Genomic DNA, 24110 nt, shown 5'->3' on the forward strand with positions numbered 1-24110 from the left:
AAAAATAATATTATTTACATTATTTGTATTTAATTTCATTAACTTTAATTTTAAGAACATACATTTTTTTTTATTTCACGTGTTCCATCGTATAGTAAATTCCACCGAGTTAATAATATAAAAATTATTTTAAATAATTTTATCTTGTATAAAGATTTTTATGCTCAATATTATATGATAATTTAATGGGCGTTAATTTTCTAAATTTTCTAATTTCGGAATTATAAATTATTATTTTAAAATTTAATGATAAATAGTTTAGTATAAACTTAATTTGTTCACTTAAATTTGTTATAAATTTATTTATTTATATTTTTTTTTTATTTTTTTTTTAATTTTTCAATACTTAAAACATCTACATTTTGTTTTGTTGTTTATATATATAGGACATTGTTATCTTTATATGTTCATTTATTTTTTTTCCCTTTTTTTCATATTTTTTATATTTTTATAATAAGGAATTATATTTATCCAATTTTTGTTTTCTTTTTCCTTTTTTTTTATTTAAAATTTACATTAAAAAAAGTTTTTTTTATAATTATATAGTTACATAATCGTTATCATAATATTGTGTACTTTTATACATAATTTTTTGTAAATTTGAAAAAAAAAAAATTCCGTACAAGTTTTGTTGTTATTGATTTTTTAAACTATTTCGTATCATTTCAAATTTTTTTTATATTTTTTTAATTGTTGTTTATAAATGTATATACACACATTTACAAATTTTTCGTCCAACATATTATAAATACTAGATACATTATTCTTTTTAATGAAAAGTTTGAAATGTTAGTAAAGGAACTTTTAATATAAATATTATTATATAAATTAAAATGTAGTTTAAAGAAAAATTTATATAAAAATCAACACATAAAAAATTTTAAATTGTAATTTATTACATTAATATTAAATATTAATCTTTACAATCAATTTATAAATGTTAAGTAGTGTAATTTTAAAAAATTTGTCAAAAAATGTTTATGTGTATTATAAAGTAAAATTGGAAATATAAATTTTAAACCTAATAGAACATGAATTTTTTGAAATATATACATGTATGTATATGTATATAAAATTGTAAAACTCAATATAGTAATCTGTTCTAAACTAATAATAGTAATTGGTTCTAAAATTAGTGCTACAACAAAGATTTGTGTTCGTCAAATGCTTAAACATTTTTTGATTCAATTTGATTTGATTTGACAATGAAATTGATACTGGATATATTTAATATATGTATTTCATTGTAGCACATAATAAGTTCAATTTTATTTTTCAAAATTAGAATAACGTATCTGTTCTTTATTGTGATCCTCGTTTGTTTTTTATGAATGAAAAGAAAATATCTAGCTTACTTTAAAGGATAAAAAAATATTAAAGGTAACGTTTAATTTAACATTTTTTTAATTTTTTATTATAAAAATTATTTTCCTCTTTCTCCTAGATATTTTCTATTTTCTTTTTTGTTATATTTTTACCAAATTTTTATTAAATTAAAAAATCTTTAAATATTTTATATTTATACTTAATGTACTTTTATTGTAATACAAAGAAAATTTCTATGCTGCCTAAATTTTTTTTTTATATTCAGTATTCTGTTTTTAATTAATACATTTAATTAAAACGTGTTATACAGAAATTTCATAATTCATATCATAAACACTAGTTCGATCTGGGGTGGGCGTTGTTGATCTACCTTGTTGTTGCTGTTGATTTTGCTGTTGTGATTGTTGTAATTGTTGTTGCGAGCTATTTAGACTGCTTGAATTACTATTACTTAATATACCAGTTGTGGTAATTCCAATACCACCATTATTTCTAATTATTGATGATGAAGATGACGATGATAAATCTGCTGATGATTGTTGTTGCGGTTGTGAATGCGGATGCGGATGTTGATGTTGATCCATTTGTTGCATTTCCATTGAATCAGTCATTTCTAATGCACGTACAAATGACATTGGACGTGTTGGTGTTTGTTTACGTTTTATTTGTGGTGATGGTTGGGTTTGCATTGGCATTGGAGGGAAAACTGGTACACCACCACGTAATGCTGGTTGATAACCACTACCACCACCACTACTACTACTACTACTACTATTTGCATTTGTACAAATTCCAATACCACTCCCAACACTAGTAACAATATTTTGAACAGATGTATTACAGCCATTTGTGTTATTGCCACTAACTAACAATGAATTTCCTAATAATTGATTTTGTGATTGTTGCGCATTAATATTTAATCCTTGACCAGGTGCTCCACTTATTAAACCACCGGGGGCAACACCACCAGGATATCTCAATATATATGGTTGTTGTTGCTGTTGTTGTTGTATTATTGTTGGACTTGTTGGATTCGATCTATGATGATGTATATCATATTGTTGTTGTTGTTGCTGTTGTTGATATTCTAATATTTGTGGTGGTGCTCTTGATAATAATGGATGTTGTTGACCACCACCAGCAGTTGATATCATAAATTGTGGTGGTGGTTGATGATTTAATATAGTGCCAGCACTACTACTTGTATTTTGTTGATGATTGCTATTATTACTACTGTTACTAAAACCAGGTGATGTATCTTTCCACATATAAACACCACGCTGTGGGCTACCAGCTAATTCTCTAATATTATCTACAGTGTTATTTGTTCGTGCATATGACAATTCATTGCCTTGCCTTACTAATTCACCTTCAGATAAAAATCTACGTTGTGGACTACCATATTGTGGTATATTTTGTGGTAATGTTTGCTGATGTTGCATTATAATACCACCACCTCTGCCTGGTATACCGTTATGATGTAACATTTGTTGTTGTTGCTGCTGTATCAATGGCATTTGCGGATGTTGTGGTGGAAGACCTGTTGGATATTCATAATAAATTTGTGTCGTTTGTTGTGGAGGTTGTTGCTGTTGCTGTTGTTGCTGATTTAAGTTCATTACACCTATAAAATCAGGTCGTCTCGGTTGTGTAGGTGTACCAGGATTTGATCTTTAAAAAAGAAATTAAAAATGATTATTTTTTTTCGATTCATTTAAAATATATTAACTATAAACTTCAAAGACTTTAAAAACTTACTAACAACAGAAAAAAATAAAGAAAAATGAAAATTTCATCATATTTATTTGAAACATCAAGTATCGAAACATTTAGCAAAAGAAAAAAAAAGAAATGAGAATAGGAAATTAAAAAGAAAACAGAAAAATAAGTTAAAACACTAAGTACATAATTTGTAAGAAACTAAAAAATTTATGGACAGTAGCAATTCAGTTTTTAATAATGTAATAAAATACACTTATTTTCATACAAATATAAATATTTAAACTGGTGTTATTATGTTTTTCAAAACACTGTTTTTGAAATATTCTCAAAACCGAAACGAAAACTTAAAAGAAATTAACTAATAAAAATCAATTTCGCACAGTAGAGTTGCTGAAGACTCATTGGTAGCTCAGCGCAAATAATAAAAATTTTAAGCAAAAAATTCTGTAAATTAGCTTAACTATGGAGTTTTTAAATAGAAAAAGGAAAAATCATGAGAAATTTAGAATTTTTAGTGAAAGAAATTTATTTAATAAAACATTATTTTTATAATTTTTTAAATAAATTCTATTTAATGTATTATATTTCATATTTCAAAGAAATATTTCAAATTTCAAAGAAATATTTCCTATATTATAATTAAAGAAATGCCGGAACAATGTACTATCTGTTTCATTGAGAACTGCTTATCCAAAAAAATAATAACCCGATTACAAGTTTTGTTTCGTTTAATTGTAAATAAATTTTCGGAAAACATTCGGTGACATTCGCTCGTAACCGTAAAATGAAATTTATTTGTTTATATAACTAATTTACTAGGCCACTAAGAGGCCTCAAAATACCTTTTAATAAAAGAAAATAAGAAGAAATTGTAGCGTTTTAATTATTTTAATTTATCTTTTATTAATTTCGACGTTTATTATCGAAATCACCTGTTTGCAAGTTAAAAATATATAAAAAAAAACTAAATATAATGAAAACGTATTTTTTTAATATTACATATAATAAAAATTAAAGAACATTAACATTGAATGAAAATTGTGACCGTAAATGAAAAATTTAAAACTGCAACATAAAAACGATATTTATATTCATCATAATTATTTTTTTTTAAAAATAGCTAAACATGGTAAAGATGGTAAAAATTGTGATCTGATTGATGTTTTAGCTTAAATAATTGAAACTACAACTATTTCTATAATAGTTTTACTAAAAAATTAATGTTTTAAGGCATTACGAAATAAATAATTCTCTAGCTTATTTAAATATATTGGATTTTAGTCTGTCTGTTTGTTTTTTTTCCTTTGTTTATACCCAGAAAACAATTTAGGTGCTAATTATAGATTAAATAAATTTATTTTGTTCGATTTTTATGATTTTATGATGGATCAACAATTTCGTCAAAATTTGTTAAAAATTACTTTATCTTTTAATTGTTTTACATTTTTTGTTAATGGACTTAATGGATATTGTGATTTATTTTGAGAAACAAAAAAAAAAATATATGCATGTTTGTTAAATATAACAAAGTTACAAAGCAAAACATTTTTGCTTCTAAATCAAATTTTTTTAAAACAAAAGAAAAATATTATTTTAATAATTTAAAGCTTACATGTTTTATCATTTTGGATTGAAAATTTAAAGTCAGGAAATAAAATATTTCTGCTTTTATACTTGCGGCCTTTTTTTTTTATATATACATTTTGAAATCATATATTATGTATATATGAATTTTTAACACATTTTTTTTAAGATAAAACCGAGGAGGTTAAAACAACCATTTCAAAACGAACTAAATAATTAAAATAAAAGATAAGAACAAAATAATAAATCTTAAATAATATTGTTATAAATATTTGATTCTTTTAATTAACTGCAATAATTGCTAATATTAACTTTGATAAAATTATTATTGGTTAATGATTAAAAAAAAAATTGTTAAAATACGTCCCTAGATATTGTAAATTACCCTTACTTTTACATATTTATTGTTTTACATATTCATTTTACTATTTTTCATAAAAATTTTGCAAGCCACTAACATAATTAAAAAGACAATTAATAAAATAAAACATTAAATAAAGAATAAAATTATAAATAATTGTAAACCGTATAAAACAAAATAAAAAAAATATACTAACAATTTAGCATTTTAAAATTAAAAACAATAAAATTAAAATTTCAATAATTAAATGCAAACAATACGACAAAGTTAACAAAGTTAAAAAAAATAAAGGAAAAAACTAAGTAAAAAATAAAAAAATTTAATAATCAATCATTCTACATCTTTTATTTTATAATTTTTTTCAACAAAATTTGGCTTTTTTTTTTAATTATTTTCATTTTTTTCTCATTACAAAATTTCAAAGTTGCAGTAATTACCGAATGAGGAAAATATTTAAAGAAGGAATTTCCAGCTATGTCCATCTGGGTTGTTTTTTATTTTTTTATAATATATTTTCAAATTTTAAAATATAATAAATGTATATATATAAATAAATACGAAAAAAAAAGAAAATATAACATGGTATTAATCAGAAAACTTAAAAATATTAATTTTAATTTTTGAAAATTTAGAAAAAGAAAAATTTTTAAATATTTTTTATTTTCAAAAGAAATTTTTTAGTGAAATTTTTAAGAGGAAAATATTATAATTATAATTTGAAGATTAATATTTAATTAATAAGTAATACAATATAAAAATTGTATAAAAAGATTATTTTATTAAGGTTCTTTTAAAAAAATTCTTTCGGTACATATTTAATATTTTGATATTATTTACTTCTTTAATAAATAATTCATATAAATCTTAAATAAAGTGCTTAAAAACGCACAAATAATATACTGAAATATTTTATTAATTTATTTAATATATAATTATGATTGTAAATTAAGTAATTTTGTGTTCAATAATGTGCACTTTATATTGCTTTTAAATTCAAGCAAAAAATGTAAATTTAAACTTTAATTTTTATATTTCAAATTACATGAGAATCATGGAACTCAAGACAATTTTATATTTTTCTAAATAATATTTTTATGTAAATGTATTAATTTAATTTTATGTTTGTAGTAAAACAAACAAATTAAATCAAATTAAAGTATAACACTAAAAATAAGTTGTTCTTAATGAAATTTATCAAAGCTGTGCTATTAATTTCATATTTTTTCAATTCGTACATGCATGAAAATTAAAAATTTATATATTTTTATAAATTGATAAAAATTCAGAAATTGAAAAAAATATAAATGTATTTTGCATAAAAAAATTATAATATTACAAATTTATGAAAACATTTTATATTTTTTAAAAATAATTACTTGATGTCAATATAATATACAAATTTTCAAATAGATAAAATAACAATTTAAACAATAAAGAATTTGAGTTCAATAGAATTTTTTGAAAAGAAAAACAGATTTATTAAGTATTAGAATTTAAATCACATAAAAATTAATTAAATTTCGAGTTTTTATAAAAAGAAAAAAAACAAATATTTAAAAATAGTTAAATATTAATAGTTAAATTTCAATTTAAAAGAACCTTATTATTTTTGCCCAACAGCATTTGTATAATCTAATTTTTTTTATAAAATTATTTTATAATTAATTTTTATTTTTATCTACCTTCTCACAGGACTAGACATTGCAAGTGGAGTAGCAACTCCTAAAGCTTTTATTCTTTGTTGCATAGTTGGTGTAGCCGTCGTTGTACGATTTTGTCCAATAATCATACCAACTTGATTCGGATGTGTTGGATGATCAGGAGATAGAGCATCTGCATTATACACACGTTGTGGATCTAAGCCCCTAAAAAAATTAAAAAAAAATTATTAATTTACTGAGTTGTTTAAAACAAAAAATTATAATTATAAAGAAATTAATTCCTTACCTAGGTCTTGTATGAGGACTATGTCTTGGGTGATATATTCTCATATGTCGTGGTGAATCCCCGCCACCACCACCACCTCCAGTACCATTATTCTGTCCGCCATTGCTTATAGCACCACCAGGATTATTTTCAATTTGTGGTAAATAAAAATTACTTGAATTATGCCGTTGAAGTGGCGGTGTTGGCTCACAATCTTGGCTTTGTGATGCTTGAGGTTCCATATCAGTATCGGAACAGTCTCTTGGCGATAGCTAGATTACAATAGAAATAGAAAATTTTTGTTGTTTTTTTTTTTTTCGTTTGCTGTTTTTTTTTCTATTATTTTCAATTAATTTATGATTTCATTTTAATTTTTATTTTTTAACAAAAAAAATGTTTTCACACATATTATAAAATATTTTCACATATAAAAATGATTTTATGAATTTAAAATTAAAAAAAAAATATTCCAAAATATAAAATGATATAATGAAAATAAAATTGAAAACAAAAAAAAAACATAAAAAATAGAACGATTTGTTTTATGAAACATGGAAAATGGGTAGAATGCTAGGTGCTAAAACAAAAAAAAAATTATAATAAAATTTAAATGAAACTTATGATAATATATTAATTATACTTATAATTTATTAATTAATTATATGTTTTTATTTCCCATAAAAAGATGAATAAGATTAGTCAAAATATTAAATAATAAATTTTAGTAGAATTAATAACTAATGATTTTTAGATTTTATAAATACTTATACATAATAGATAAATAAATTATTATTATTTTTTTTTAAAATCTTGTTGTATTAAAAGAACTATCTTATAGAAGTGAGAATAAAAATTTCAAAATCACCGAAAAACTTAATATTGTATTAAATCTATGGAATTTTTTTAATTATAAATTTTAAATAGAAATTCAGATAAAATATCACTATTCAAATTTCTCATATCGTTTTCTTCGTTTTTTTTTCTACGCTATACATCAATCCCTATTTTTTTTCAATATCAGGCTCTTCAAAATGTTCATGGGGTCCTAAAAAATTGAAAAATAAAATAGAAATGGAAATAATGTGAAGACAAATTTTATTAGTTTTCAAACTGTCAATTTAAGAAGACTATGACAACGTTATCTTTTTGCTTTGATTTATTAAAAATTTAATTTGATTACTTTTCAAATGAACTTTTTATAATAAAGAATAAACTTAAATAATTTGATAATGAAATCATATTATGTGACAGGATGCGGAAAATTTTAACTAAAACATATTTTTTTTAATTAAATAAAAATATATGAAAGTTATCACCGTCTTTAGTTACATATTCAAGTGGTATCAAATTACATCTTCAGTACGATACTAATTTCTGTTCACATGAAAATTGCTGACACAGCGTCTGCAATCGAACATGTTTAAACATGAAGAAATTACGAAATTATCGTTCCCATCAAAAATGCTGACGAAACGTCTATAATTTTGCACGAGGCCGGAAATGAACTTAATTTTAATTACTATAAATACTGTTAGATTTTAAGATATAATTTAGTCTAAAATTGGTGTTAATAAGAATAGAATATTATAATTAAACTATCAATTCGAATTTAAGTAATTGTAAAATTTAATTTTTAAGTAATAGTTGTGACATTGTGTGAAATAAAATTATTTTTTTATAATCGAATCAAGATAGTTTAATAACTGGCGCCCAACGTGACTTGAATCGTGAAATCGCAAAACTCTTCGTTAAATTTTAAAAGAAAAGAAGAAAAATAAGCATATCGCGATAAAAGTGTACCCAACTATAGTGCGCGTATTGTGGAAATCCGAAGTGAAATAAAAAGAAAAAGGAACTGAAGCAAACCGTACTTACAAAAAAGTGTTGAAGATTGTGCCGCAGTAGGACGTTTACGAGAATAAAAGTTCACGTCTAAAAAGGACAAACACAACTCAACCGCTATTCGCATTACTCACCAAGACTCAAACAGATGAATTACGTTTTTTTCCTGTAAGTAGTTTTTCATTACACTTAATCTTAAAAACTTAACTGAGGGAAACTAACTGCATCTCACTGAATAAGCTTTAAAAATATAGAAGCTTCGTTAATTTTAAAAAAAAATTAAGATTTAAAAAAATTGAAGTGATAAATGAAAATTAAATTGAAAATTTGAAAAATTAATCAATTAACCGATAATAAATTGAAAAATTAAAATTTAACCAATAAATATTTAATACAAAAAATAAAACAAAAGTAATTAAAAATTTAAATGAAACCAGTAAAAAATTAATAAGATTAACCAATTAAATTTTATATTACCAAGAAATATTTAATTAAAAAATAAAACAAAAGTAATCAGAAATTTAAATAAAACCAGTGAAAAATTAATAAGATTAACCAACTAAAAACTTAAATTTAACAAAAAATTTGAAATTAATCGACAAAATTTGAAAGAAAAATATAATTTAAAAGTTTAAAACCGCGTAATAGAATAATTTAATTAGTGAAATTACCTTAATAAAAAGTTAAAAATGGAACAAATAATGGAAGAGCTCAAAAAATTAAATGGAGCCATCAATGCTCAAATTGAACAAAGCAAACGGTTTGAAATTCGCCTAGCAAAACTAGAGGCTCAGTTCAATACACCACAACCGCAGGTAACAAATTTGGCAGCACCGAAAAGTGAAGACGACCTGAAACAAATATCGAGACTTCCGGACTGTGTCAAAGATTTACAAACCTTTGATGGCGATGCAGTGCAGTATGTATCATGGGTGCACAGCGTAGAATCAATTCTACGAGATTACGAAGTTGTCAGAAACAAACCCATATACAGAGCAATATTACAAGCTATTAGAGGAAAAATTAGAGGTAGAGCAGATGCAGCTCTAATATCGTACAACCTGTTCGACGAAGAATGGGCCGCAATCAAGCAGTGTTTGTCCCTGCATTATGCCGACAAACGGGACATACGCACATTGGAGCACCAAATGAGCACACTGACGCAGGGAAGATCAACCATAGATGAATTCTACGCCAGAGTCAACCATCAATTCTCCCTCATAATCAATAAGATCAAGACCGAGAATTATACAAAAGAAACTATAGACGTATTGATAGAATCACAAAGAAACAGAGCACTGGACGTATTTATCCGAGGGCTCAATGGGGAATTGTCCAGGTACTTGATGCTTCAGAAACCGTCAACTCTGCCAGAAGCATATTCAACGTGTCTAGAGCTCCAGAACTATAGTTGCCGAAACTTCGCTATACACAACAGGAATGATAACAACAGAATCACTGTACCATTCAACAAAATGTCCATGAAACGACAACAACCAAGTGCTGGGAACCCAAGGTCGTATCAACCAGAACAGCCATTAACAGTGGAACAACGGAACTTGGCTTACAACATTCAACATCAGAGAGAATCGCAACCTCCACCTAGACCGCCAAAACCGTTAGAGAAGATGGACGTTGACCGATCCATACAAACACGTCAGGTTAATTATATGAACCGGCCAGACAACTACAGGGGAATATACAAGAGGCCACCATCAGTAGGCAACATGCCTAGCAATAAGCACCAAAGGCTATTCAATATGGAAACACTTGAAGACGACGTAGATGACCACCCAGAAGAATGCAGCAAATATGACGAAGAACCAGCATATGCAGATGATGAGGTTCAAGAAGTAAATTTTATGACGGACGCCTTTCAAGCGTTCCTTACTTAGAATTCAAGACAAAAAACAACCAGCTCCTAAAATTTCTAGTCGACACAGGAGCTAATAAAAATTTTGTAAGAGAAGAGATCGCGACAAATGCCAAACCAACAACAAAACCATTCAAGATACGTTCAGCTGGAGGAGATATAACAATCACCAAGAAGATCGGAGGAAGATTTTTTCGGAGTCTGGGAAACAACACCTTCATTGAATTTTTTGTTTTGCCAGGATTGAAGACCTTTGATGGTATAATTGGAGACGACACGCTTAAGAAGCTCGAAGCCATTATAGACAGAAAGAACAACACCTTAAGGATCAAGCCAGATATAAAAATTCCGTTAAAGGCAAAGGCATCAGCTCAAGTCAACACCATCGAAATCGGGGCAGACCATTTACCGAAGGCAATCCAAGAAAAAATTATGGGAATAATAAGGAAATACGAGAAAATATTTGGCCCAATAAACGACAGGGAAATAATAGACACACAAGTGAAAGCAGAAATTAAAACTACTACTGATGATCCCATATACACCAAGTCATATCCATACCCAGCCAATATGAGGAAGGAAGTAGAGGAACAAATCAAAAAGCTGCTAGAGGATGGAATTATCCGCCCTTCGAAAAGCCCTTACAACTCACCGATCTGGGTAGTAGCCAAGAAACCCGACTCATCAGGTGTGAAGAAGTATAGAATGGTTATCGACTTTAAACGACTTAACGCAGTAACGGTACCAGACACATATCCTATACCGGATATTACAAGCACACTAACAAGCCTAGGCCAGGCCAAATTCTTTACAACATTAGATCTCACATCCGGATTCCACCAAATCATGATGCACAAAAAGGACATTCCCAAGACGGCTTTTTCAACAATGAATGGAAAGTACGAATTCCTAAGACTACCATTCGGGCTGAGGAATGCGCCTTCAATATTCCAACGCATGATAGATGATGTTCTAAAGGATCAGGTAGGCAAAAGCTGCTACGTATACATCGACGACGTTATCATATATGGAAAAACGGAGGAGGAACATTTAAGGAACATTGAAACGATTTTTAGCATATTGGAAAAAGCTAACCTGAAGGTCAACCTGGAAAAAACAAAATTCTTCAACACCGAGACAGAATTTCTTGGATATATAGTCACAAGCGAAGGAATCAAACCCGATCCCAGAAAAGTGGCGGCCATTCAGAACATCATGCCACCGACAAATTTGAAGGACCTAAAATCATTCTTGGGACTCACATCATATTATCGCAGATTTATTCAAGATTTTGCAAAAGTGGCGAAACCACTAACGAGCTTAACAAGAGGCGAAAACGCACAAATAAAGGCCAATCAATCTAAGAAAGTTGGAATCAAATTGAATGCAGAAGAGTTAAAGGCATTTAACAGGCTGAAAGAATTACTTATATCTTCAGAAGTCCTAATATTTCCAAATTTCGAGAAGCCGTTCATCCTAACAACCGATGCTTCCGACACAGCTATTGGAGCGGTGTTATCACAAGGTGAGATTGGAAAAGATAAGCCAATTACGTACATTTCCAGATCGCTCAATACCACGGAAGAAAACTACGCCACAAATGAAAAGGAAATGTTGGCGATAGTATGGGCATTAGACAACTTGCGAAATTATTTGTATGGGGCTAACAAAATCAAGATACTTACAGATCACCAACCACTCACTTTCACCTTGAGTAATAGGAATCATAATGCAAAGCTCAAAAGATGGAAATCAAAAATTGAGGAATATAACTACGAGCTGATATATAAGCCTGGGAGAACAAATGTTGTCGCGGATGCACTATCCAGGCTGCCAACCGAAGTAAACAGCTTATCAACAAGCTCGACCGAAACGGCAAGCAGTTCAGATGAGGACAGCGTAACGGAAACAGCACATAGTGGCGAGGAGGACAGTTCTGATCTCATACCCCACTGCGAGACGCCGATAAATGTCTTCCAGAATCAAATCATTATAAGACAAGGAAAATACATAGAAGCACACGAAGAACCACATCCAAGGTACCACAGGCATTACATCGATCTACCAGAAATAAATGAAGGAACCCTCACGAAAATACTGAAAGAAAGATTAAATCCTAACCTCGTGAATGGAATAAAGATCCCAGAATGCTACATCCGCATACTGCAGAAGGTCTTTAAGGATCACTTTAACAGATTCAAAATCCGTATAACGCAAAGCATAGTGGAAGACGTAGCTCTAGAGGAAAGGAAATTCAGCATAATCGAGAGCGAACATAAGCGAGCACACCGAAATTCAGAGGAAAACAGAAAGCAAATACTAGCAAAATATTACTTCCCACATATGAGCAGTTTAATAAAACAATATACTAAAACTTGTGATATCTGCAGCAGCAACAAATACGATAGGCGACCACATAAACCGCAGTTGCAAGAAACTCCAGTACCTAATTATCCAACACAGATATTGCACATGGACTTGATGGAGATACAGGGAGAGAAGTATATATCATGCGTCGACAAGTTCTCTAAATTTGCGAAATTCTTCAGAATCAAGGATCGATCAGCTATTCATCTAAGGGACAAAATAACGAAGGTATTACACTATTTTACCGTCCCGAAAATGATTATATTCGACAATGAGCGCAGCTTCGTGAGCCCTATAACACTGAACTACATCAGGGCTTTGGGAATAGAAATCTACACCACACCATCACAAAAAAGCGAGGTAAACGGGACAATCGAAAGGGTGCATTCAACTATTATCGAAATAGTAAGATGTCTTCAGAAAGAATACCCCCAACTTTGCCAAAAAGAAATCATCAACTTAGCAGTAGATCGCTACAACAATTCAATACACTCTGTAACAAAAATGAAGCCCAGCGACGTTTTTTTCGGCAGACCAAGTGGAACATCCTATCAGAATCTCATCGAAGCAAGAATAAAGATTAATAATGAACTCACAGAACGCATCGAGAAAAATCAGAAAACGAAATTAAAGAGAGAAAACAACAAAAGAGACGAACCTAAAAACTATCCAATAGGTGAAACAATTTACGTTCGAGACAAGCAAATCAAGGCAAAGCACAAACCGATATACAAGAAAGAGATTGTGGCAAAAAACAATAAAGCTACCATTATTACCGCTTCCGGAAAAAGAATCCATAAATCACACATCAAGAACATATAACATTAGAATATTATGTTAATAATCAAAACCTTAGGTTTCTTTTTAGACTAGCAGTCACTAGAATTACAGCATTTCCGAAAATCTTCGAATTCAAAGGCGCAATAGCAACCATTAAACAAGGACAAGGTCAAATCTTGGAAGGAAATTTCAATTTGGTGCACATCATTGATTTAAAGAGCTATGACGAGGTTATACAACAAATCATTCCTTTGGTTGATGGAATCAACTCGACCAGCATAATGAAACCACAGTTAGAACACCAACTGGCTCAAATAATGGAATTTCTGACTAAATTGAGAAGCAGCAAATCAAGAGTTCAACGGTCAATAAATTGGATTGGTACAGCATGGAAATGGCTGGCAGGAACACCAGACGCCACAGACTGGGACAACATCGTTACAAGCCAAGACAAGCTGATACAAAATAATAATCAACAGTACAAAATAAATCGTGAAGTTATGAGGATAACAAACCAAGTAGTAGAAAGATTTAACCACATTTTGGAACATGTAGGGAACTTAGATCATCGATCCGAACAAATAATATTTAACAAACTTGGAATCATAAAAGAAGCCTTGGGAGAAATCGTGTTAGCGACAGAATTAGCAAAAAATTGAATTGTCAACACAAATCTTCTTAGCAGGATTGAAATCCAAAAAATACTGAAGGAGATCGATACACTACCCTACGTCAACGAAATTGAGGCAATAGAATACGCAAAACCACAGGTAGTAACCAATGGACGAGAAATTCTCTACATATTATCAATACCGAAGACAGGCAACCAGTACTATGACCACATTATAGCGAGATCAACAATCCGAAACTCCCAACAAGTCTACCTCGAATATCAGGAACTTCTCGTGAAAGATGACGTATATGGCATATCGACAAAATGCGAGAATTTAAGAAACATCACCATATGCGAAAGAAGTAAAATTCGAAAACTGGACGAAGGACACTGTATGTATCAACTGCTAAAGGGAATAAACGCCAGTTGCAGCCTTCAATACAATAAGGAAGAAATCATAGAAACCATAAGTGAAAATATCATCTTTCTCAATAATTTCAATGGGGAGCTAACAAGTGGCAACACGAGCAAACACTTAACTGGAAGCTTTATGATACAGCATACCAACGAAACCGTTCACATAAAAGGTCAGAAATTTACAAGCGAATCTGCCACCACGTCGCAAGTTTTACCACCTGTTCTTCAAGAAAATTTAAAAGAAGGAGATATCAAGCTAAGCCTCGACTACATTCACGATCTTCATATCAGCAACACAAAACAACTTCAGAAGCTAATACCAAGGAGCCAACTCTCTATAGCATCCGATATTACTATAGGACTCGTCATCATTGCAGTCATCATCATTTGGGTCATCAAGAAAAACATCAGCAAGGTTGTGAGAAAACGCACTCCAACAGTGGTTCCTACTATAGAGATTCCGCAAATTTCAGTCATAGAAGCACCAAAATTCCAGCTTGATCTACGGGACGCAGATCTTTGAAGGGGGAGGAGTTATCACCGTCTTTAGTTACATATTCAAGTGGTATCAAATTACATCTTCAGTACGATACTAATTTCTGTTCACATGAAAATTGCTGACACAGCGTCTGCAATCGAACATGTTTAAACATGAAGAAATTACGAAATTATCGTTCCCATCAAAAATGCTGACGAAACGTCTATAATTTTGCACGAGGCCGGAAATGAACTTAATTTTAATTACTATAAATACTGTTAGATTTTAAGATATAATTTAGTCTAAAATTGGTGTTAATAAGAATAGAATATTATAATTAAACTATCAATTCGAATTTAAGTAATTGTAAAATTTAATTTTTAAGTAATAGTTGTGACATTGTGTGAAATAAAATTATTTTTTTATAATCGAATCAAGATAGTTTAATAACTTGAATAATTACTTTTATTTGTCAATAAAATTTGACAAAGGAAATTCTCAATATTTATCAAAAATAAACATGAATTGTACTGAAATATGTTGCCAGAGTCTTGTAGTTAATGACAGTTTTATTATTAAGAATAATTTGAAAGCCGAAGAATAATAATTAGTTTACTAAATATCATGGGTTATTTTTCATAAAATTAATTTATGAATGTTTTAGTTCAATTGAAATATTAAATGGCTTTAGAATTATATAAAAATTCTAATATTTTTTGAAAGAGATTAAAAAATAAATCTGTTAATACTCGTTTCCGATTCCAGTTTTTTTTAAATAATTTTAAAAAGAAGTGTTATTTAGTTCCTAAAAGTTTGGATTCCTAATAAGTTATTGCATTATTTAGAAATAAATTTTTAACAGTAAAAAGGTTTACAATTTCATCCTGCCTAAAAAAGAATAAAATATAATTAATAAGTTTTTTTAACAGAAGAATTAATTTACAAATAATTATCTCTTAAAATTAAAGCAATATATTTATAAAACTAAAAAAAAAAATTACTATATTTTTGATATTTTATTAATATTTTTTAAATATTATCGAAAATCGTGATAGAACAAAAATTAATTTTAATAAGATAATTAGAAAAAAATAAAATTATATAAAAATTATGGTTTGGAAATGAAATGATATGAAAATTTGAATTAACATTTTAAATAAATTAATGGAACGAAAATAATTTAATTTATTATATCATATACATATAAATAGAAATATACATAGTATATATACATACATAATATATATATATAAAATAAAATAAGTATATGTATAAATATATATATTAAAAAAAATATATTTAACAGAACGTTCATTTTTAATAAATTTATAAAACAAAAATATTTCTTAATATTTATAAAATATATACAATAAAAAAAATTTGAATAAATGTTTTTCAATTCTATTTGAAATTTAAATCATTATTTTTCAATTGTATTGATATTTGATCCGATAATTTAATAATAATAATTTAAAATAATTTTTTCTGTATAATTTGCAAAATTATAAAGTTTTCATTCAGAAAATTTAATTAAAAAAACAATTTATTTACAATAAAATAAACATTCTCTTAAATATAATTTTTTTTAAAATATATGAAAAAATAGAAAACATTTATTGAAAAATTGTTTTTTTTTTTTAAATAAATATACAAAATACAAATTTTTAAAAAAAATTTTTTTAAATATTAAATTTTTTACCTTTAGTTTTAAAGTATTTGTTTTTTAAATTTATTGGTGCTTTCATTTAAGTGTCAGTGGACAAAAACATTATGACTTTTCATCATTTTAATTAATTTAAAATTTTAACAAAACAATAAAATTAAAATAAAAACTAAATTATAAAAAAAAATAATAAACTAAATCAAAATAAAAAGCATTATGCAAAAATTAACAAAAAAATTCATTTTTCAAATCACTAATTTTTAATTAATTAAATAAATATTTAAAAAAAAATACAGGCAATAATATCGAAAAAAAATTTTATTTTATTTTTTTAATATAAAACTTGCTATTTATTATTTATTATAATAATTAAAATTTTTAATTATACTTCAAAAAAAAAAATGTAATTATTTAAAATTCACTCAATCATTACACTATAAATTTTTATAATTACAAAAAAACTCAAAAAATGCAAGTATAAATTTGAGAATAAAATGTGCAATTATTATTATTATTATTATAATTCAATATTAATTTTATAAAAATTATGTGTTTTATTTAATTATTATTTTCTTTTAAAATATAATATAGATTATAATTAGTTAAATAACATCGATTTTTGAATTTTAAATTTAATGATATAAAAATTTTGAAAAAAAAAGAATCTACAATATATTGAGAATGCAATTCAAATTATTGATGATTGTATGAAATTTTTTAAAATTATGATTGTAATTTTACAATTTTATTATTTTTAAATTTTTAAATAATAAGGATAATATAATTTAATTGAGAAAAAAATCTAATTATTAAGTTATTGCAAAATGATAAACTAAATTAAAATTAAAAAAGGAAATTTATAATAATACTGCGACAGGAAAATTCTATTTTATAATTTAACTAAAATTATAACAATTTCTTCCAAAATAAAAAAAAAACAGAAGTTTAGATTTTAAAATCATTAACTGAACTGTTAAAATTATGTAAACTAGTATATTAAATATTTAATTACGTTCTTAAAGATTTATTATAAATAAACTAATTTATTTTATTTTGAAATTTTTTAAAATCTATAGTCAAAAATTTTGGGGTGAATCAATTTTTTTAATTCAATTTTATTTTGAATTTTTAATTATTTAGATCGATTTCTAATGTAATTTACTTTAATTTTGACAAATATTTGTAGAATTTGTAATATTAATGTAAAACGAGGAAAATAACATTTAATGAATTTTGTCTATTGAAATAAATTCAATTATTAAAATCAATTTAATAAAATATTAACAAAAAATTCATCATTTTTAAAATGTGAAACATACCATTTTTTACATTTTTAATTTTCACCATTTTTGAATATTGAGATACAAGACAGTTCTCTTTAATTACTATTAGTAATTAATTATACTTCAAAAATTGTACGCAAATTTTGCAAATACAAAAATTTTTGAACAAATTTATGTATAAATATTAAATGATAACTAATATGAAGCTATTTTAACTTCTGATTAAAAACTAAATTTTAAAAAATTAGTATTTAGTTAAATGTTTTTTTAAAAGTAAGTATAAAACTAAATAAATAAATATCAAAGCTTAGAAGCAGACAGCAAATTAACTTTTAATTAATACAAAATTATTTTAAATAGACTAAAACCAAATACAAAGAAATAAAATTACAAGAAAAAAAAATTAAATCACAATTAACCAATGAACAAATTAAATTTGTTAGAAAGAAAAGAAAAAACCAAGTTAAATTAAACCCATAAAATTAAATACAAAAAAAAAGAAAGAAAAACAAATTAAAATTCTCTAAAAATTCTTCTACAATTGTACCCACCTTACTATAATGCGTGCCGCTTCCAGAGCGTTGATTATACCCATTTCCACGGTCCATATAAGTTTTTACCTGTGTATGATCCCTGTCATATATTGATTGTTGTGCTCCAGTTGAATTTTGTGCTCCCGGATGATGTCCATTACCACCCATCGTTCGATTTGAATTACCAGAATTTTGATTACGGCCACAGCCACTACCGTCTCTTTCACTTGTTATCGTACTAATTGCTTGATTTTCTTTATTTGATCTTCTAGCTGCATATTTTTCAGGTTTTAACAGACTAAAAATTAAAAATCAAAAGAAAAATTATTTATTTTATTATAAACAACTTTTTTTTTCTCAAAATAAAATTAAAAAAAAATAAAATTACCTAGGATATTGTGGTCCAAATTGTGTATAACAACAGTTATGCCAACAACCTTTTGAAAATGGATTATAACCACCTTTAAATTTACCAGTTACTTGTTCGTTCGTAGTTCGCCCTCTTGATACTAACACCATATGAAAACCGGTTAAACCAAATATAGGTATTGATAATACTGTGACAATACCCATTAAACACATACTGCTTTTTTTTAAAAATTCAAATTTTTAATTAAGGAAAATTTTTATTTAAAAATTTCTTAAAATTTAATAATTTACTTTTAAAATATTTTCTATTGAGATTAAATGTTACTAGATTGGATTTTGATTATTTTGAATTAAGACTTTTATTTCATACTCTTGGCTTCAGCAAGATGTTTTAATTTCAAATTCAATCTTTTAATTTTATTCGCAAAAGTAAAAATTCTTTTATTGAAAAATGCATTTAAATATTTGACATTAGTTGACTGTTCAATAAAATTTTCTTTAATAAATTTGACAGACTTGCCATATTCTTCATATTTTAGAAGAAAAAAATAAAATTCAAAATATCGCTAACTTGCTTTTTATGACCCACAATTATGTAAACTAGACAAAATAATAAGTTTTTGATGAATTTTATTTAGTAATAAATTATGAAATGATTTCATATTTTAGCATCATTAGCCATGCTGATATTGCGGCTTATAACAGAATTTAAATCTCATTGAATTTTTCACTATTTTTTTTAGAGGCCGTTCTAACTTTTTTACGCATTTTTAGCGTGAATAATTCTGGTATATTTTTTTTCTATTTGAATTTACCTATAAAAAACACATAATCCCACATAACCTTCAAAACATCGATTTCGCATTAAAAAAATGAAAGAAATAAAAAAAAAATGGAAATATCAGTTTTGCTTTTTGTTTTTTTTTTTAATTTAAAGAAAAAATAAAAAACATAAAAGGTAGACAATTGTTAGACATTGTTTTATTTTACTTTTTTGTTTGTTGACGTAATTTTTCTCACTTTCCTTTTCAATTTATTTCACGTGTTGTAAATAACAATTAGAAGCAGTATTCTGTAGTTCAGTTTATGACTACTTGTTTAAAGACACATTTTTGATAATAAATAAATATTAAAAGAAATTGAAAAATTCATAAATTTTTTTGATTGAAAAAATTTAAAAGAGCAGCACTGTTAGTGCATTTCTGTTATTGCATTTTAAAGACACTTAAGTTATTCCTCATTTTATGATCACAATTATTAATTTTGATGTAAAATTAAATTCAAAATTTAATTAGTCTTAGTTTATACGTTGAGTGTTTAGTTAAAAGTATATTAAAGTAGGTAACCAATTAAAAAAAAAATATTCCCTTAAAACATTGACAGATGGGAAACTAATAAAAAAAAGCGATTTTATTGCACAAATCTGTAAAAATTGTTTGAAATTGAGAACAATAATTTTCATACCCCTAAATAAAGTTTATATTTGCTTTCGAACCTCATAGTACAAAGAAATACTTTATATACATACGAGTATGTAGGTATGGATTAAAAAATGGGGTGCGTTTTTTTTGTATAAAACACTATTTATATTTTTTATAGCAAACATTTTCAGTTAAAACAAAAATTAACATTAAATAAAAATTGTTTATTATGCAGGTTTTCGTAATATTTTTGTCAACATTATTAGTGAAATAAAAAAATTGTGACATTAAAACAAAAACAAGGTCAATATTTATAAATAACAAATAAAAATATGTGTCAATAATTCTAAAGCAAGAAGATATTCGAAAATTAAGAGCCAAGGAAGCTAATGTTTTAATATGGTTGATAAGTACGACTTATTGGAATCTTAGCATAAAATTAATTACCATTTAAACTTCAAGATCAATATTATTGCAACTATAATGAAGATTTCAAAATTTAAGAAGTTCGCAAAAATTATTCTCATTTAACTTCGTTGACAAAATCTCACAAATTGAACTTTAGAACCTATCAATAGAATAACTAAAATATGGTTTTATTACAAATTTAAGCATAAATTCAACTATCAATTTGTTTTCAAGAAAAAGAGAAAAGAAAGCAAGAAAATTTCAAAATTTTATTGGCCCCATATTATGCCGTTTTTCATCAATCCAAAACTTGTAAACTTTTAACAACCTGTTTTTTAACCAAATGAAATTCAAAATTCAATACTTCTTGACAAGTTTATAAAATAATTTTAAATTTTCTGTTTTTTTAAAAAGGATACGCTACTATTGGTGCTGTTTCCGTTAAATTATTTTTATGTTTTAAAACATAATATAAGCATAACGAAAATATGCTTAACATATGTATCGATAATGATATGAGGAAAAAGAAAAAAAATCGGTAGTTCCTTCGTCCAATGCAATTATTGACCCATGGACAATGATGATCAAAAGTCTAAAAAATAAAAAAACACAAACAAAACAAAATTAATTAAATATATTTGAGCTTAAATTTTAATAATTTTAAAAAATTCTTACTTCTATACAGTGATTGCATACTGAACAATGTGAACATCTGGGTGGTCGATAAAATTTACATGTTACACACCATTTCATTCGTACTGTAATACCATTAATTTCGGCATTTTTATATAATGGTGCACGAAATTCTTCTTCACGATCCTCATCTGGTGGAGCTAAAATATACAAAATTTATTTCAAACAGTTAAGTGTTTTGCCAATTATTTAATTAATTATGATTTTACCTTTCGGAATAATTCCTGGATCCATAAATGTGGCTAAAGTGAAATTTGCTATTACAAAAAATGTTATCACACCTTGATATGCTGGTACCCATGGATGACGGAAAATATAATATTGACATCTGTAAATATTAGGAAAAAAAAGAAGATTTTTTAAATTTTTATGGAATTAAATGAAAATTAAGTATTAAGATTTTAATTTAGGAAAACTTGCCGCTCTAATTTATATGTTGCATACTGATTGTTAATAAGTAATAGAAAAGATTAAACTATTTTATTAAACCAGTGCATTTAAACCAGTTTAAATAATTTAGTAAGCAGCCTCTTTGGGTAAATACCCAATACATTCGAGTTTAACTACATTTTACACAGATTTTACTTCTTAATAACTCAAGCAATAAAAATTATGTTTTAAATTGTTTTCGTCCTCACAATTTCAAAAATTTGAAAATTTTTTTTAATTTCCCTAAAAATTTAATTCTGACTGAATAAATAAGTAAATAATACAAGTGAAAGTAAATAATAGCTAGTGAAATTAAAATTTAATTGTAAGTTACGGTATATAAACGGTTGTAAAAAATTTTAAGTATGGCAAAAATAGGGGAAAAATGGAATCACAATAACAAATTTTATTAGTTACATTTTTAGGGTGCACAGATGTACGCATACGAACAAACGTATCAAAACTAAAAACAAAAAAAACATAATAATAAAATAATACAAAGTTCAACTTACAAGAATAAATTTTATTTATGAAAGTAGAACGGTAATTCATTTTTTTGTTCTCTTCTAACATTTTCTGACCTATAAATTTATTTTATTTTTTTTACTTTCTCCTTATACTCTCCCATTTTATAAATACACCGTAAAAACTTAGTGCTTATGTATGTAAGTATGTGTATAAATCTTTTTTTTTCGCAAATTTACCGTTAATTTGTAAATTTAATTATATGACTGTCAATTGTGTCACCAATCCTAAAGGGAAATTAATTTTCAAAATAAAAACTCAAGTAAAAGCCTACCCTAAGGTTATTTTTAAGTAATACAAGAAAAAGTTATATTAGTAAAATAAATAATAATGTATGTATATGTATATATGTATGTATATAAATTTGTACATTAATTTTTGAAATATTCATATACGTATACATTATAGCATATAACATGGATATACGTAATTATAAGAATGTACCTTATTTTTCAAGTAGAAAAAATAAGAAAATCAAAAAGTACATAATTTGTTATACGATGGGCGAAATTTTAAATCTGAACTTCAAAAATAAAAAATATGAATTTAAAGTTTAAAGAAAAATTACATACAAAGACAGAAATTTCGTAGAAAAAGCATAATTTATTAGAAATAAATCTGAAAACTAGTAATACGTTTATATATATATATATATTGTGTACATGAAACGTTATTTTTAATGAAATCTTTTCAACTATTTGCCTAAAAATTTACTGAAAATATTTAATTATACCTATCATAGAAATAGTTCATATGATCTTACAACCAGACAAGTTCTCTTTTCCAAAAAATCTCTAATTTTATCAGTACCTTTATAATGTGAGAATATATACCAAATATATTCGTTAACATTTACATTATATAGTACTCTTAACATCGACATAAAGTTAAAAATAAGTCCTCATACTTGTACATACTTGTAAGTATGAGAAATTCAAAGAATTAGTAGCTTTAGCTGAAAAGTGAACATATTTCCTTTAAAGAAAGTATAAGAAACACCGTAAATAAGGCAACAAAAAAATTGAGTAAAATTTTTAGAAAATTTTATTAGAAATCCAGTATATTTACATTTTTATTTTCTATTTTATAAGGATAATTTCATTTAAATTACTACTTGGACTACATTGACAAAGAAATTTTATTTAAATCATTTACAACTTCAATTTAAGTGTCTGTCATATTGAAAAAACTTCAAATATAAATTTTCGTATTACTTAACCAAAAAAAATTTCACTTTAACAAAAGTATTCCCTTTCTTTGTAAATAAATTGAATTTAAAGTGAAAATTTGATTAACTCCAAAAAAAATCAATACTCTTAAAAATATTTTAAAATATAATTTAATTTTAACAGAACTAAGAAACAAAAATTAAATAAAACATTTATTAAAATTTAATTTCACGTCCTTCATAAATAAAATTTTACCATCTTCTTTTTTTTTATTTTTTAATGATATTTAGTTAATTAAAATCAATTAACAATATTAAAACATTAAAGT

The 24110-nt window shown here is 25.9% G+C and overlaps 1 protein-coding gene across 1 annotated transcript; it reads right to left on the bottom strand.

Annotated features, from left to right (window-relative positions):
• Positions 1-955: 955 nt before the first annotated feature.
• LOC129613284 (palmitoyltransferase ZDHHC8) lies at positions 956-22716 on the bottom strand. The gene is made up of 9 exons (XM_055527283.1): positions 22709-22716; positions 21869-21987; positions 21642-21799; positions 21386-21558; positions 19157-19351; positions 18787-19066; positions 6941-7191; positions 6676-6858; positions 956-2997 (listed from the first exon to the last, which is right to left on the bottom strand). The coding sequence occupies exons 1-9, from the start codon at positions 22714-22716 to the stop codon at positions 1629-1631; spliced, it is 2736 nt and encodes a 911-aa protein (XP_055383258.1). The 3' UTR covers positions 956-1628.
• Between the last annotated feature and the right edge of the window lie 1394 nt (positions 22717-24110).

Source organism: Condylostylus longicornis, unplaced genomic scaffold (genome assembly GCF_029603195.1).
Source record: "Condylostylus longicornis isolate FDR11 unplaced genomic scaffold, ASM2960319v2 ptg000081l, whole genome shotgun sequence".
NCBI lineage: Eukaryota > Metazoa > Arthropoda > Insecta > Diptera > Dolichopodidae > Condylostylus > Condylostylus longicornis.

Excerpts from the sequence above, each read along its gene's own strand:
- LOC129613284 (XM_055527283.1), bottom strand. Across the intron at positions 21,800-21,868 it reads TCCAGGAATTATTCCGAAAG|CTCCACCAGATGAGGATCGT; the intron begins GTAAAATCATAA and ends TGTATATTTTAG. Across the intron at positions 6,859-6,940 it reads AGTCCTCATACAAGACCTAG|GGGCTTAGATCCACAACGTG; the intron begins GTAAGGAATTAA and ends TAATTTTTTTAG.